The 14,120-nt window shown below is 48.1% G+C and overlaps 1 protein-coding gene across 2 annotated transcripts in view; it reads right to left on the bottom strand.

Moving 5' to 3' along the window:
* LOC128704954 (teneurin-m-like) overlaps positions 1–14,120 on the bottom strand; it is a 221,134-nt gene that overhangs the window by 134,269 nt on the left and 72,745 nt on the right. For both annotated transcript variants that reach the window (XM_070105115.1, XM_070105116.1), the window contains exons 5-6: positions 2,912–3,023; positions 455–668 (exon numbers count right to left, since the gene is read on the bottom strand). In XM_070105115.1, coding sequence (XP_069961216.1) covers positions 455–668; positions 2,912–3,023 — 326 coding nt within the window. The remainder of the gene's footprint in view (positions 1–454; positions 669–2,911; positions 3,024–14,120) is intronic.

Below are 14,120 nucleotides of genomic sequence, written 5' to 3'. Positions count from 1 at the left end.
ATGACCCTGATACAGTGACTGGTGTGTGACCCTGGTGTATGACCCTGATACAGTGACTGGTGGTGTATGACCCTGGTGTACGACCCTGATACAGTGACTGGTGGTGTGTGACCCTGGTGTATGACCCTGATACAGTGACTGGTGGTGTATGACCCTGGTGTATGACCCTGATACAGTGAATGGTGGTGTTTGACCCTGGTGTATGACCCTGATACAGTGACTGGTGGTGTATGACCCTGGTGTATGACCCTGATACAGTGACTGGTGGTGTATGACCCTGGTGTATGACCCTGATACAGTGACTGGTGGTGTATGACCCTGGTGTATGACCCTGATACAGTGACTGGTGGTGTATGACCCTGGTGTATGACCTTGGTATTGTGACTGGTGGTATATGACACCAAATCACGTGACTGTGGTCCCAAGACCAAAACAAAAGACCGAAGGTACTAACCTTGTGAGCAATCTATACCACTGTAGCCTGGTTCACATTGGCACCTTCCTAGGATACAGTGCCCCCGTTCCTCGCACCTCTGTGGGCACTCGCCCTCTCCTGGCCCTCTAGTGATCACCAGAGCAACCTGGTGAGGCTCTCCATCGTCGTTATAGAGAGAGAGGAACCACTCTCCAGCCTCCAGGACCTCCTCCACCCACACCTCCACCATGTTCTGTAGCAGAGACGTTGATAGTTACATTGTGGGAACACCAGCAGTGTTGGTACACTATTCTATATGATAGTTACATTGTGGGAACACCAGCAGTGTTGCTACACTATTCTATATGATAGTTACATTGTGGGAACTCCAGCAGTGTTGCTACACTATTCTATATGATAGTTACATTGTGGGAACACCAGCAGTGTTGCTACACTATTCTATATGATAGTTACATTGTGGGAACACCAGCAGTGTTGCTACACTATTCTATATGATAGTTACATTGTGGGAACACCAGCAGTGTTGCTACACTATTCTATATGATAGTTACATTGTGGGAACACCAGCAGTGTTGCTACACTATTCTATATGATAGTTACATTGTGGGAACTCCAGCAGTGTTGCTACACTATTCTATATGATAGTTACATTGTGGGAACTCCAGCAGTGTTGCTACACTATTCTATATGATAGTTACATTGTGGGAACACCAGCAGTGTTGCTACACTATTCTATATGATAGTTACATTGTGGGAACACCAGCAGTGTTGCTACACTATTCTATATGATAGTTACATTGTGGGAACACCAGCAGTGTTGGTACACTATTCTATATGATAGTTACATTGTGGGAACACCAGCAGTGTTGCTACACTATTCTATATGATAGTTACATTGTGGGAACACCAGCAGTGTTGCTACACTATTCTATATGATAGTTACATTGTGGGAACTCCAGCAGTGTTGCTACACTATTCTATATGATAGTTACATTGTGGGAACTCCAGCAGTGTTGCTACACTATTCTATATGATAGTTACATTGTGGGAACTCCAGCAGTGTTGCTACACTATTCTATATGATAGTTACATTGTGGGAACTCCAGCAGTGTTGCTACACTATTCTATATGATAGTTACATTGTGGGAACACCAGCAGTGTTGCTACACTATTCTATATGATAGTTACATTGTGGGAACACCAGCAGTGTTGCTACACTATTCTATATGATAGTTACATTGTGGGAACACCAGCAGTGTTGCTACACTATTCTATATGATAGTTACATTGTGGGAACACCAGCAGTGTTGCTACACTATTCTATATGATAGTTACATTGTGGGAACACCAGCAGTGTTACTACACTATTCTATATGATAGTTACATTGTGGGAACACCAGCAGTGTTGCTACACTATTCTATATGATAGTTGCCCGGTGGCCTGGTGGCTAAAGCTCCCGCTTCACACACGGAGGGCCCGGGTTCGATTCCCGGCGGGTGGAAACATTTCGACACGTTTCCTTACACCTGTTGTCCTGTTCACCTAGCAGCAAATAGGTACCTAGGTGTTAGTCGACTGGTGTGGGTCGCATCCTGGGGGACAAGATTAAGGACCCCAATGGAAATAAGTTAGACAGTCCTCGATGACGCACTGACTTTCTTGGGTTATCCTTGGTGGCTAACCCTCCGGGGTTAAAAATCCGAACGAAATCTTATCTTATCTTATCTTACATTGTGGGAACACCAGCAGTGTGTTACTGTCCACCTTGTCAATTCCTCTCAGTATTTCATATGTCGTTATCATGTCCCCCGTATCTCTCCTGTCCTCCAGTGTCGTCAGGATCATTTCCCTTAACCTCTCCTCGTAGGACATACCTCTTAGCTCCGGGACTAGTCTTGTTGCAAACCTTTGCACTTTCTACAATTTCCTGACGTGCTTGACCAGGTGTGGATTCCAAACTGGTGCTGCATACTCCAGTATGGGCCTGACGTACACGGTGTACAGTAACTGACGTACACGGTGTACAGAGTCTTGAATGACTCCTTACTGAGGCGTCGGAACGCTATTCTCAGGTTTGCTAGGCGGCTATATGCTGCAGCAGTTATCTGGTTGGTGTACGTGTACGTGTACGTGAGAGGGACACGGGGATGGGCTGCTACAGTGGTCCTGTGTAAATACTGTATCCAGAACACAGATTGGATACCGCCCTTTCACCTCCCTTGCTTCCCCTGCCAGGGAAACAGGGGACATGACCTAGTACATAATTAAAAGCTCTATCTCACAGACTTGATAGAGCTCTACACTCTGCGTAGAGCTCTAATTATAGTTGTGGGTAATAATTATCATTCTACACTCCTTCGGTCTGTTGGTCATTATAACGGCCAACAGACCGTTATAATGACCAATAAACCGCTTTAATGGCCAACAGACCGTTATAACGGCTAACAGACCGTTATAACGGTCGAGATACTCACCGGAGATGCCCTTACGTCACGCTGTCTGGTGCCCCGAAGGATCTTCATTATATCGTGCTGGGTATGGGTAGGCAGGGCGCTCCTGCGGGCGTATAGGCCTAGGGAAGTGCCCCTGTAGGGTACAATGAAGTATAATGAGCCGTGTGGTGAAGAGGAATCTAAATAATGATGATGATGATAGAATAATGATTTAGAAGCATTATAAGGATAATGGAAATCAGAATAATGGAAAGGAATACAGTGACAGTCAGAATGACACATTCGCCAGCGAAGAGGCGGGGCCAGGAGCTGTGACTCGACCCCTGCAATAACATATAGATGAGTACACACACACACACACACAACCAACTACACACACACATAAACACACACACACAGCATATGGGCGCCTAGCAAACCTCAGAACAGCATTCCGACATCTTAATAAGGAATCGTTCAGGACCCTGTACACCGTATACGTTAGGCCCATATTGGAGTATGCGGCACCAGTTTGGAACCCACACCTAGCCAAGCACGTAAAGAAACTAGAGAAAGTGCAAAGGTTTGCAACAAGACTAGTCCCAGAGCTAAGAGGTATGTCCTACGAGGAGAGGTTAAGGGAAATCAACCTGACGACACTGGAGGACAGGAGAGATAGGGGGGACATGATAACAACATACAAAATACTGAGAGGAATTGACAAGGTGGACAAAGACAGGATGTTCCAGAGATTGGACACAGTAACAAGGGGACACAGTTGGAAGCTAAAGACACAGATGAATCACAGGGATGTTAGGAAGTATTTCTTCAGCCACAGAGTAGTCAGTAAGTGGAATAGTTTGGGAAGCGATGTAGTGGAGGCAGGATCCATACATAGCTTTAAGCAGAGGTATGATAAAGCTCACGGCTCAGGGAGAGTGACCTAGTAGCGATCAGTGAAGAGGCGGGGCCAGGAGCTCGGACTCGACCCCCGCAACCTCAACTAGGTGAGTACAACTAGGTGAGTACACACACACATACACACACCCACACATACACACACATACACACACACACACATACACACACATACACACACACACACACACACACGCACACACACAAATCCACACACACAAACACACACACACACAAACACCCACCCACACACACACACAGACACACACACAAACACCCACACACACACACACACACACACACACAAACACACACACACACAAACACAGACACACACAAACACACACACAAACACACACACAAACACACCCACACACAAACACACACACACAAACACACACACACACAAATACACACACACACACACAAAATACACACACACACAAACACCCACACACAAACACACACACACAAACACACAAATACACACACACACAAACACCCACACACAAACACCCACACACAAACACACACACACAAACACACACACACAAACACACACACACAAACACACACACACACACAAAATACACACACACACAAACACCCACACACAAACACACACACACAAACACACAAATACACACACACACAAACACCCACACACAAACACCCACACACAAACACACACACACAAACACACACACACAAACACACACACACAAACACACACACACAAACACACACACACACAAATACACACACAAACACCCAGCGATCAGTGAAGAGGCGGGGCCAGGAGCTCGGACTCGACCCCCGCAACCTCAACTAGGTGAGTACACAAACACCCACACACAAACACACACAAACACACATACACAACACACACACAAACACACAAACACACACACAAACACCCACACACACACCTCGCGGGAATAACCACGTTAATTACCGGAGTGAAAAACGGTGTTTGGGCTAGTAAATCCGCGCTTAAAACACCTGTATAAATCTCCAAGGATGAGGCGACGCACTAACGCAAATACCAGCGTAAGTGCGTCATTAAGACTGAATAACGCGCCAGCATCATTCACCCAAACTATCTTATTCATCTCACAGTTTCCCTCACTTCTAGAGACTGTTTCAAAATGATGAACCCGATTTGAATTAGTTTTGGCTTCAAATTGGGTATAAATTTATGAAACACAAAAGTCTGTTTCAAAATGATGAACCCGATTTGAATTAGTTTTGGCTTCAAATTGGGTATAAATTTATGAAACACAAAAGTCTGTTTCAAAATGATGAACCCGATTTGAATTAGTTTTGGCTTCAAATTGGGTATAAATTTATGAAACACAAAAGTCTGTTTCAAAATGATGAACCCGATTTGAATTAGTTTTGGCTGCAAATTGGGTACATCATTTTCAAACACAAATATAAATCTGTTATTAACTGCAAAGAACACTCAAAGATCAAATTAGGGACCTTTTACGTGTAAAATTGGACCTTATGGGAGGGATTACTTAGACTATAGGAGATTACAGTGAAAATGGTAGGATTTTATAGTAAAATAGAAATTAAGTCTTGAGGTTTACTGCAGTGACAACAACCATCCTGGAAGTTACTACCCTCCTGTCATGTGTAGCAGTGAAGCACCAGCAGTGAAGCACCAGCAGTGAAGCACCAGCAGGCAGCAGTGAAGCACCAGCAGTGAAGCACCAGCAGGCAGCAGTGAAGCACCAGCAGGCAACAGTGAAGCACCAGCAGGCAGCAGTGAAGCACCAGCAGGCAGCAATGAAGCACTAGCAGACAGCAGTGAAACACCAGCAGGCAGCAGTGAAGCACCAGCAGGCAGCAGTGAAGCACCAGCAGTGAAGCACCAGCAGGCAGCAGTGAAGCACTAGCAGGCAGCAGTGAAGCACCAGCAGGCAGCAGTGAAGCACTAACAGGCAACAGTGAAGCACCAGCAGTGAAGCACCAGCAGGTAGCAGTGAAGCACTAGCAGGCAGCAGTGAAGCACCAGCAGGCAGCAGTGAAGCACTAACAGGCAGCAGTGAAGCACCAGCAGGCAGCAGTGAAGCACCAGCAGGCATCAGTGAAGCACCAGCAGGCAGCAGTGAAGCACCAGCAGGCAGCAGTGAAGCACTAGCAGTGATGCACTAGCAGGCAGCAGTGAAGCACCAGCAGGCAGCAGTGAAGCACCAGCAGGCAGCAGTGAAGCACCAGCAGGCAGCAGTGAAGCACCAGCAGGCAGCAGTGAAGCACTAGCAGGCAGCAGTGAAGCACTAGCAGGCAGCAGTGAAGCACTAACAGTGATGCACTAGCAGGCAGCAGTGAAGCACCAGTAGGCAGCAGTGAAGCACTAGCAGGCAGCAATGAAGCACCAGCAGGCAGCAGTAAAGCACTAGCAGTGAAGCACTAGCAGGCAGCAGTGAAGCACTAGCAGGCAGCAGTGAAGCACTAGCAGTGATGCACTAGCAGGCAGCAATGAAGCACCAGCAGGCAGCAGTGAAGCACTAGCGGGCAGCAGTGAAGCACTAGCAGGCAGCAGAGAAGCACTAGCAGGCAGCAGTGAAGCACCAGCAGGCAGCAGTGAAGCACCAGCAGGCAGCAGTGAAGCACCAGCAGGCAGCAGTGAAGCACTAGCAGGCAGCAGTGAAGCACTAGCAGGCAGCAGTGAAGCACTAGCAGGCAGCAGTGAAGTACTAGCAGGCAGCAGTGAAGCACCAGCAGGCAGCAGTGAAGTACTAGCAGGCAGCAGTGAAGCACCAGCAGGCAGCAATGAAGCACTAGCAGTGATGCACTAGCAGGCAGCAGTGAAGCACCAACAGGCAGCAGTGAAGCACTAGCAGGCAGCAGTGAAGCACTAGCAGGGAGCAGCGATGCACCATCAGGCAGCAGTGAAGAACAAGCAGGCAGCAGTGAAGCACCAGCAGGCAGCAGTGAAGCACTAGCAGGCGGCAGTGAAGCACTAACAGGTAGCAGTGAAGCACCAGCAGGCAGCAGTGAAGCACTAGCAGGCAGCAGTGAAGCACTAGCAGGCGGCGGTGAAGCACTAACAGGCAGCAGTGAAGCACCAGCAGGCAGCAGTGAAGCACTCGCAGGCAGCAGTGAAGCACTAGCAGGCAGCAGTGAAGCACCAGCAGGCAACAGTGAAGCACCAGCAGGCAGCAGTGAAGCACCAGCAGGCAGCAGTGAAGCACTAGCAGACAGCAGTGAAACACCAGCAGGCAGCAGTGAAGCACCAGCAGGGAGCAGTGAAGCACCAGCAGGCAGCAGTGAAGCACCAGCAGGCAGCAGTGAAGCACTAGCAGGCAGCAGTGAAGCACCAACAGGCAGCAGTGAAGCACTAGCAGTGATGCACTAGCAGGCAGCAGTGAAGCACCAGCAGGCAGCAGTGAAGCACTAGCAGGCAGCAGTGAAGCACCAGCATGCAGCAGTGAAGCACTAGCAGTGATGCACTAGCAGGCAGCAGTGAAGCACTAGCAGGCAGCAGTGAAGCACCAGCAGGCATCAGTGAAGCACCAGCAGGCATCAGTGAAGCACTAACAGGCAGCAGTGAAGCACCAGCAGGCAGCAGTGAAGCACTAGCAGTGATGCACTAGCAGGCAGCAGTGAAGCACCAGCAGGCAGCAGTGAAGCACTAACAGGTAGCAGTAAAGCACCAGCAGGCAGCAGTGAAGCACTAGCAGGCAGCAGTGAAGCACTAGCAGTGATGCACTAGCAGGCAGCAGTGAAGCACTAGCAGGCAGCAGTGAAGCACTAGCAGTGATGCACTAGCAGGCAGCAGTGAAGCACTAGCAGGCAGCAGTGAAGCACCAGCAGGCAGCAGTGAAGCACTAGCAGGCAGCAGTGAAGTACTAGCAGGCAGCAGTGAAGCACCAGCAGGCAGCAGTGAAGTACTAGCAGGCAGCAGTGAAGTACTAGCAGGCAGCAGTGAAATACTAGCAGGCAGCAGTGAAGTACTAGCAGGCAGCAGTGAAGCACCAACAGGCAGCAGTGAAGCACCAGCAGGCAGCAGTGAAGCACTAGCAGGCAGCAGTGAAGTACTAGCAGGCAGCAGTGAAGCACTAGCAGTGATGCACTAGCAGGCAGCAGTGAAGCACTAGCAGGCAGCAGTGAAGCACCAGCAGGCATCAGTGAAGCACCAGCAGGCATCAGTGAAGCACTATCAGGCAGCAGTGAAGCACCAGCAGGCAGCAGTGAAGCACTAACAGGTAGCAGTGAAGCACCAGCAGGAAGCAGTGAAGCACTAGCAGGCAGCAGTGAAGCACTAGCAGTGATGCACTAGCAGGCAGCACTGAAGCACTAGCAGGCAGCAGTGAAGCACTAACAGGTAGCAGTGAAGCACTAGCAGGCAGCAGTGAAGCACCAGCAGGCAGCAGTGAAGCACTAGCAGGCAGCAGTGAAGCACCAGCAGGCAGCAGTGAAGCACTAGCAGGCAGCAGTGAAGCACCAGCAGGCAGCAGTGAAGCACTAACAGGTAGCAGTGAAGCACCGGCAGGCAGCAGTGAAGCACCAGCAGGCAGCAGTGAAGCACCAGCAGGCAGCAGTGAAGCACTAACAGGCAGCAGTGAAGCACCAGCAGGTAGCAGTGAAGCACCAGCAGGCAGCAGTGAAGCACCAGCAGGCAGCAGTGAAGCACTAGCATGCAGCAGTGAAGCACTAGCAGTGATGCACTAGCAGGCAGCAGTGAAGCACCAGCAGGCAGCAGTGAAGCACTAGCAGGCAGCAGTGAAGCACCAGCAGGCAGCAGTGAAGCACTAACAGGCAGCAGTGAAGCACCAGCAGGCAGCAGTGAAGCACCAGCAGGCAGCAGTGAAGCACCAGCAGGCAGCAGTGAAGCACTAGCAGGCAGCAGTGAAGCACCAGCAGGCAGCAGTGAAGCACCAGCAGGCAGCAGTGAAGCACCAGCAGGCAGCAGTGAAGTACTAACAGGCAGCAGTGAAGTACTAGCAGGCAGCAGTGAAGCACCAGCAGGCAGCAGTGAAGCACCAGCAGGCAGCAGTGAAGCACCAGCAGGCAGCAGTGAAGCACTAGCAGGCAGCAGTGAAGCACCAGCAGGCAGTAGTGAAGCACTAACAGGTAGCAGTGAAGCACCAGCAGGCAGCAGTGAAGCACCAGCAGGCAGCAGTGAAGGACCAGCAGGCAGCAGTGAAGCACCAGCAGGCAGCAGTGAAGCACCAACAGACAGCAGTGAAGCACCAGCAGGCAGCAGTGAAGCACCAGCAGGCAGCAGTGAAGCACTGCAGGCAGCAGTGAAGCACCAGCAGGCAGCAGTGAAGCACCAGCAGGCAGCAGTGAAGCACTGCAGGCAGCAGTGAAGCACCAGCAGGCAGCAGTGAAGCACCAGCAGGCAGCAGTGAAGCACCAGCAGGCAGCAGTGAAGCACCAGCAGGCAGCAGTGAAGCACCAGCAGGCAGCAGTGAAGCACCAGCAGGCAGCAGTGAAGCACCAGCAGGCAGCAGTGAAGCACCAGCAGGCAGCAGTGAAGCACCAGCAGGTAGCAGTGAAGCTCCAGCAGGCAGCAGTGAAACACTAGCAGGTAGCAGTGAAGCACCAGCAGGCAGCAGTGAAGCACTGCAGGCAACTAACATGCATACCAAACTTCCTGCCAACTCTGGTGTTTATCTGCCACACTTTATGCATATATTTCAGGGCTTTTAAAATCAAAGTTTGTACATAAATAGTGTATTTAGGTCATACACTGTGTATACACCATGTATTTTCCCTCCAAGGAGAGTACTGTATGACTGTATCATTGTATCGTGGCTGGGATACAATGGGTAGCTTTAGATATATGGATGGTATTGTATTCTTTGAGTTATAGCTGTTAAGAGGATGTAGGATTGTATCTTGTAGTGTAGGATACTACAGTTGGTTAAGGATGTGAGATGCATCTTCCATACGAAGAGAGATTGAAATCCCTTAACCTGCATTCTTAGACGAAGAATGATGGGAGACATGAGTGGAGTGTGTAAGTGGAAGAGGCACTTATGAAACATGTAGGAATGTTTATTGAAGAAATGCTTCACCACACAGTGGATTCATCAGTCCATTACAAAAAGGATGTGTTAAGATTCCCATATATTCCCTAAGTATTACAGTCTTCGACTGTCAGCAGCTGAAGACTGACCCAGCTAGGATCATGGACGGATGGTAGATGTTAGATGTTGAATTCTGGGATCTTAGGGAGCAAGGAAGTGTTGGAGAAGCTTGGGAATTGCTGGGAGGCAAATAAATACCGAAGATAAGGATTTGGTGTTGGTGAGACGAGGTGGCGAAGCCTGTGATATGCAAATTTTATGTGTGGAAAGGCAGGAGTATCGACTGTATGAGGTAAAGGATATTAAATTATTATTAAGATTAGATTGCGTCAGTGTTACATAGAAGCAGGCGCTGTTGGGTGGTGTGATGCAGGTGTTTACACTGAGTAGTATGATGGTGTGTGGTGGTGTGTGATGGTGTGTGGTGGTGGTGGTGTTATGGAGCCGACGAGGTAACTGTGTGGGTATTGACGATCATAGGGACAACGTAGGCGGGTGACTATTTTACGTCTGGAGGAGCGTGCGTTTTGATAAGAATCTGCCTTGTGTGGACCAGTAGGCCTGCTGCAATGTTTCTCATTTCTTATTTTTCCAGGGAAATAAGGGCCAGTAAGGTCATGGTACAAACCTTAGTAATAAATACAGAATAGTTGGTTCAGAAAAAAACACGTAAGGAAAGACTAGGACATATTAGAAAACATTTCGGTCCTGGGTCCTTATTCATACATAAATCATACATATTCAATTTCCATCTTTCTTCATCCGGGACTGCAGACTCAAGGCATAAGCTATCGTCAACAAATCCCCCCATGGAACGCTCTTCTCGGATCATAATGCTCCCATGTGGTGATGCTGCCAGGAATACTCGCCGGGTACTTGCTATCGAAGACCTCACCAGGAAGCGTAGTTCCACACCTCTAATTTCCACAGCGGGCGTCCACACCATCCCCTGTGGATACTGTTCCAAGAAATATGTAGGAAAACAGGCACAAATCTTCCAGTCTGCCTGAACGAACATGGACACGCCAGCAATAGAGATGACTTAAGGTAAGTCTATGTCCTCCACAGGGACTCCACGGGGCATTTGATGAATTTGGGATGAGGCGCGACTCATCCTCACCGAACAAGATCTTAGACGCCTGGAACCCATTATTTTACATTAACATACATGATACTCAACCACGCAAAGCATCATCTACCTAACAACACAAGAGTCACGTGATCACACTATCAATCTGTCCTCATCCCAATATGGCATTCTTCAGGTCACCATGTGTCACTCACATCTCACTCTCTGCCTATACTGTCTTTTTAACTTCTACCTCGTTCGTCCAGCCACAGTGACGAAGGAAGCCAAAGAAATATCAACAAAGGGATCACGCACTTCCTCAGCCAAGTTGCGATTCTCCTGCTCAAACCCCTCTCACTCATGTATTTATCCAACCTAAATTTGGAGCTACCCAAGGGTTTAGCTTCAATAACCCTACTAGGCAGACTGTTCTATTCATCAACTACCCTATTTCCAAACCAGTACTTTCCTATATCCTTTCTAAATCTAAACTTATCTAATTTGAGTCCATTATTGAGGGTTCTCTCTTGTAGGGATATCTTCAGGACCTTATTTATATCCCCTTTGTTAATACCCATCTTCCACTTATACACTTCAGTCATGTCTTCCCTCATTTTTCGTCTTACAAGATAATGTAATTTAAGGAAATTCAATCTTTCTTCATACAGAAGATTTCTATAAACTAATTTTGTCATTCTTTGCTGTTTTCTAAGGATGATTATTGAAAGAGTGGAGCCGCCAGTGGAGACTCTGAGTGAAGCTGCGAGATAAATAACGACTCGATATTGTGAGTCGTCAGCGGCCCTATAAACCAACAACAAAAATAAATAAGGACTCGATCATACCACGGGCGGGATTGAACCCGCGGTCAGAGAGTCTCAAAACTCCAGACCATCGCTTTAGCCACTGGACCAGCTAGCCACAATAAGATTCGTCCAACTAGGTATATTTCTACACCATAGGAAGGTTAGCATAGGCCACCACTATGACCACAAATGCAAGTTTTTACAGACGAATCTCCAGCTAGCGTGGCCGTGACGAACTCTAGCTCAAGTCCCCTCAATGCCGTTAACATGACTCACGAAATCGTAATGACACGATTGCAATGACACGTAATGACACGTTTGCAATCGTGTCATTACGATTTCGTGAGTCAAGGACTCGATATTGTGAGTCGTCAGCGGCCCTATAAACCAACAACAAAAAGGAGTTGAAAATAGATTCAGTGGAGTTGAGTGACACTTGACATAACATCGAGTTGGAACACAATGGAGAAGATAAAATAGCGATGTGTAATGAAGGAAGGGAAACGCGAAAGGCGATAAAAGAGAGAAAATTCATAATTTGAAACATGCAATAAACGAAGAGAAGTTACAATATAAGGTTGTGAGCAGTTACTCTGGTAGTTACGTCCGTAGTGGTGATAACTCTCCCAGTTATCGCCACTATATACATCAAAATATGTATGCTTGTCAGTGTATATAACGATATAAGTTTAATTTATATATAAAGGTCAAATTATTCCTGACTGATAATAAATGACAGACTTAATGACCCTCATGTAGGAGACAGATTACGTGAGGTAATATTGATGATTAAGACACATGTGCAAGTGATGCAACGTTTCGCCTACACAGCACGTTTCTTTAGTAGTAGTAATGAAGTGAAAACTATACAATCAGTCCCTTTGACTGAAGAATTCTACTGTATGGGGCGAAACGTTCATGTGTCTTAATCATCATTATTCAACAGTGATGTGATACTGAAGTCAGAAGACTTCCGGAGGGAGGAAGATGTCTCCTGGAGTAATAACGTCACTGGAGATGCCACGTTCGAGTTGTAACATTTTTATTATACACATCAGCCGTCTTCCAGCGAGACAGTGTGACTCTTAAAAGAAGATATGTTTACCATCATTCATTCAGTAGCTGTCTTGCCAGAAGTGCACAGACATCGCGAGTCAGGAATTTAAATAATCATGCGAACTGAAAGAGCATCATCGTGCCTTAAAAGTGGAGGCACTGTGTGGTCTACCTCCAGGACTCGAACCTGGTTAACCAACCACACCGAATCCTTTCATCAATGTTACCTTGCACGCACTCCAACAGCACGTTAAATTCTTAAAGCAACCAGTCTCCACTCACCATAATCTAATACTCACACACGCCTGCTGGGTGCTCATGCTCCTACCACCTAAAACCACAATCCAATCCCTCCTGGGACGACCCCTTTCACCCTGGATTTATACACCCTGGTCATCCTATTCTGCTCTATCCTTTCTAAATATCAGAACCACGTCAATAATCTATATTCTGCTCTCTGGATTATATCGTCCCTAAACCAGCAGAATCTGATTTCTATGCTACGAATTCTTGTCACAATACTTAGTCGATGTTGTCACATCACTGCCACCAGCCTCCCCCAGTTGATGTCTATTGTAACATCGCTGCCACCAGCCTCCCCCAGTTGATGTCTATTGTAACATCGCTGCCACCAGCCTCCCTCACAGTTGTCTACTGTGACATCACTGCCACCAGCCTCCCCCAGTTGATGTCTATTGTAACATCACTGCCACCAGCCTCCCCCAGTTGATGTCTATTGTAACATCACTGCCACCAGCCTCCCCCAGTTGATGTCTATTGTAACATCACTGCCACCAGCCTCCCCCAGTTGATGTCTATTGTAACATCACTGCCACCAGCCTCCCTCACAGTTGTCTACTGTGACATCACTGCCACCAGCCTCCCTCACAGTTGTCTACTGTGACATCACCGCCACCAGCCTCCCTCACAGTTGTCTACTGTGACATCACTGCCACCAGCCTCCCTCACAGTTGTCTACTGTGACATCACTGCCACCAGCCTCCCTCACAGTTGTCTACTGTGACATCACTGCCACCAGCCTCCCTCACAGTTGTCTACTGTGACATCACTGCCACCAGCCTCCCCCAGTTGATGTCTATTGTAACATCACTGCCACCAGCCTCCCTCACAGTTGTCTACTGTGACATCACTGCCACCAGCCTCCCTCACAGTTGTCTACTGTGACATCACCGCCACCAGCCTCCCTCACAGTTGTCTACTGTGACATCACCGCCATCAGCCTCCCTCACAGTTGTCTACTGTGACATCACCGCCACCAGCCTCCCTCACAGTTGTCTACTGTGACATCACTGCCACCAGCCTCCCTCACAGTTGTCTACTGTGACATCACTGCC

The sequence above is a fragment of the Cherax quadricarinatus genome, chromosome 97 (genome assembly GCF_038502225.1).
Source record: "Cherax quadricarinatus isolate ZL_2023a chromosome 97, ASM3850222v1, whole genome shotgun sequence".
Lineage (NCBI taxonomy): Eukaryota > Metazoa > Arthropoda > Malacostraca > Decapoda > Parastacidae > Cherax > Cherax quadricarinatus.
Note: the sequence above shows the minus strand (reverse complement) of the source record. Positions and strands in the feature narration are given on the sequence as shown.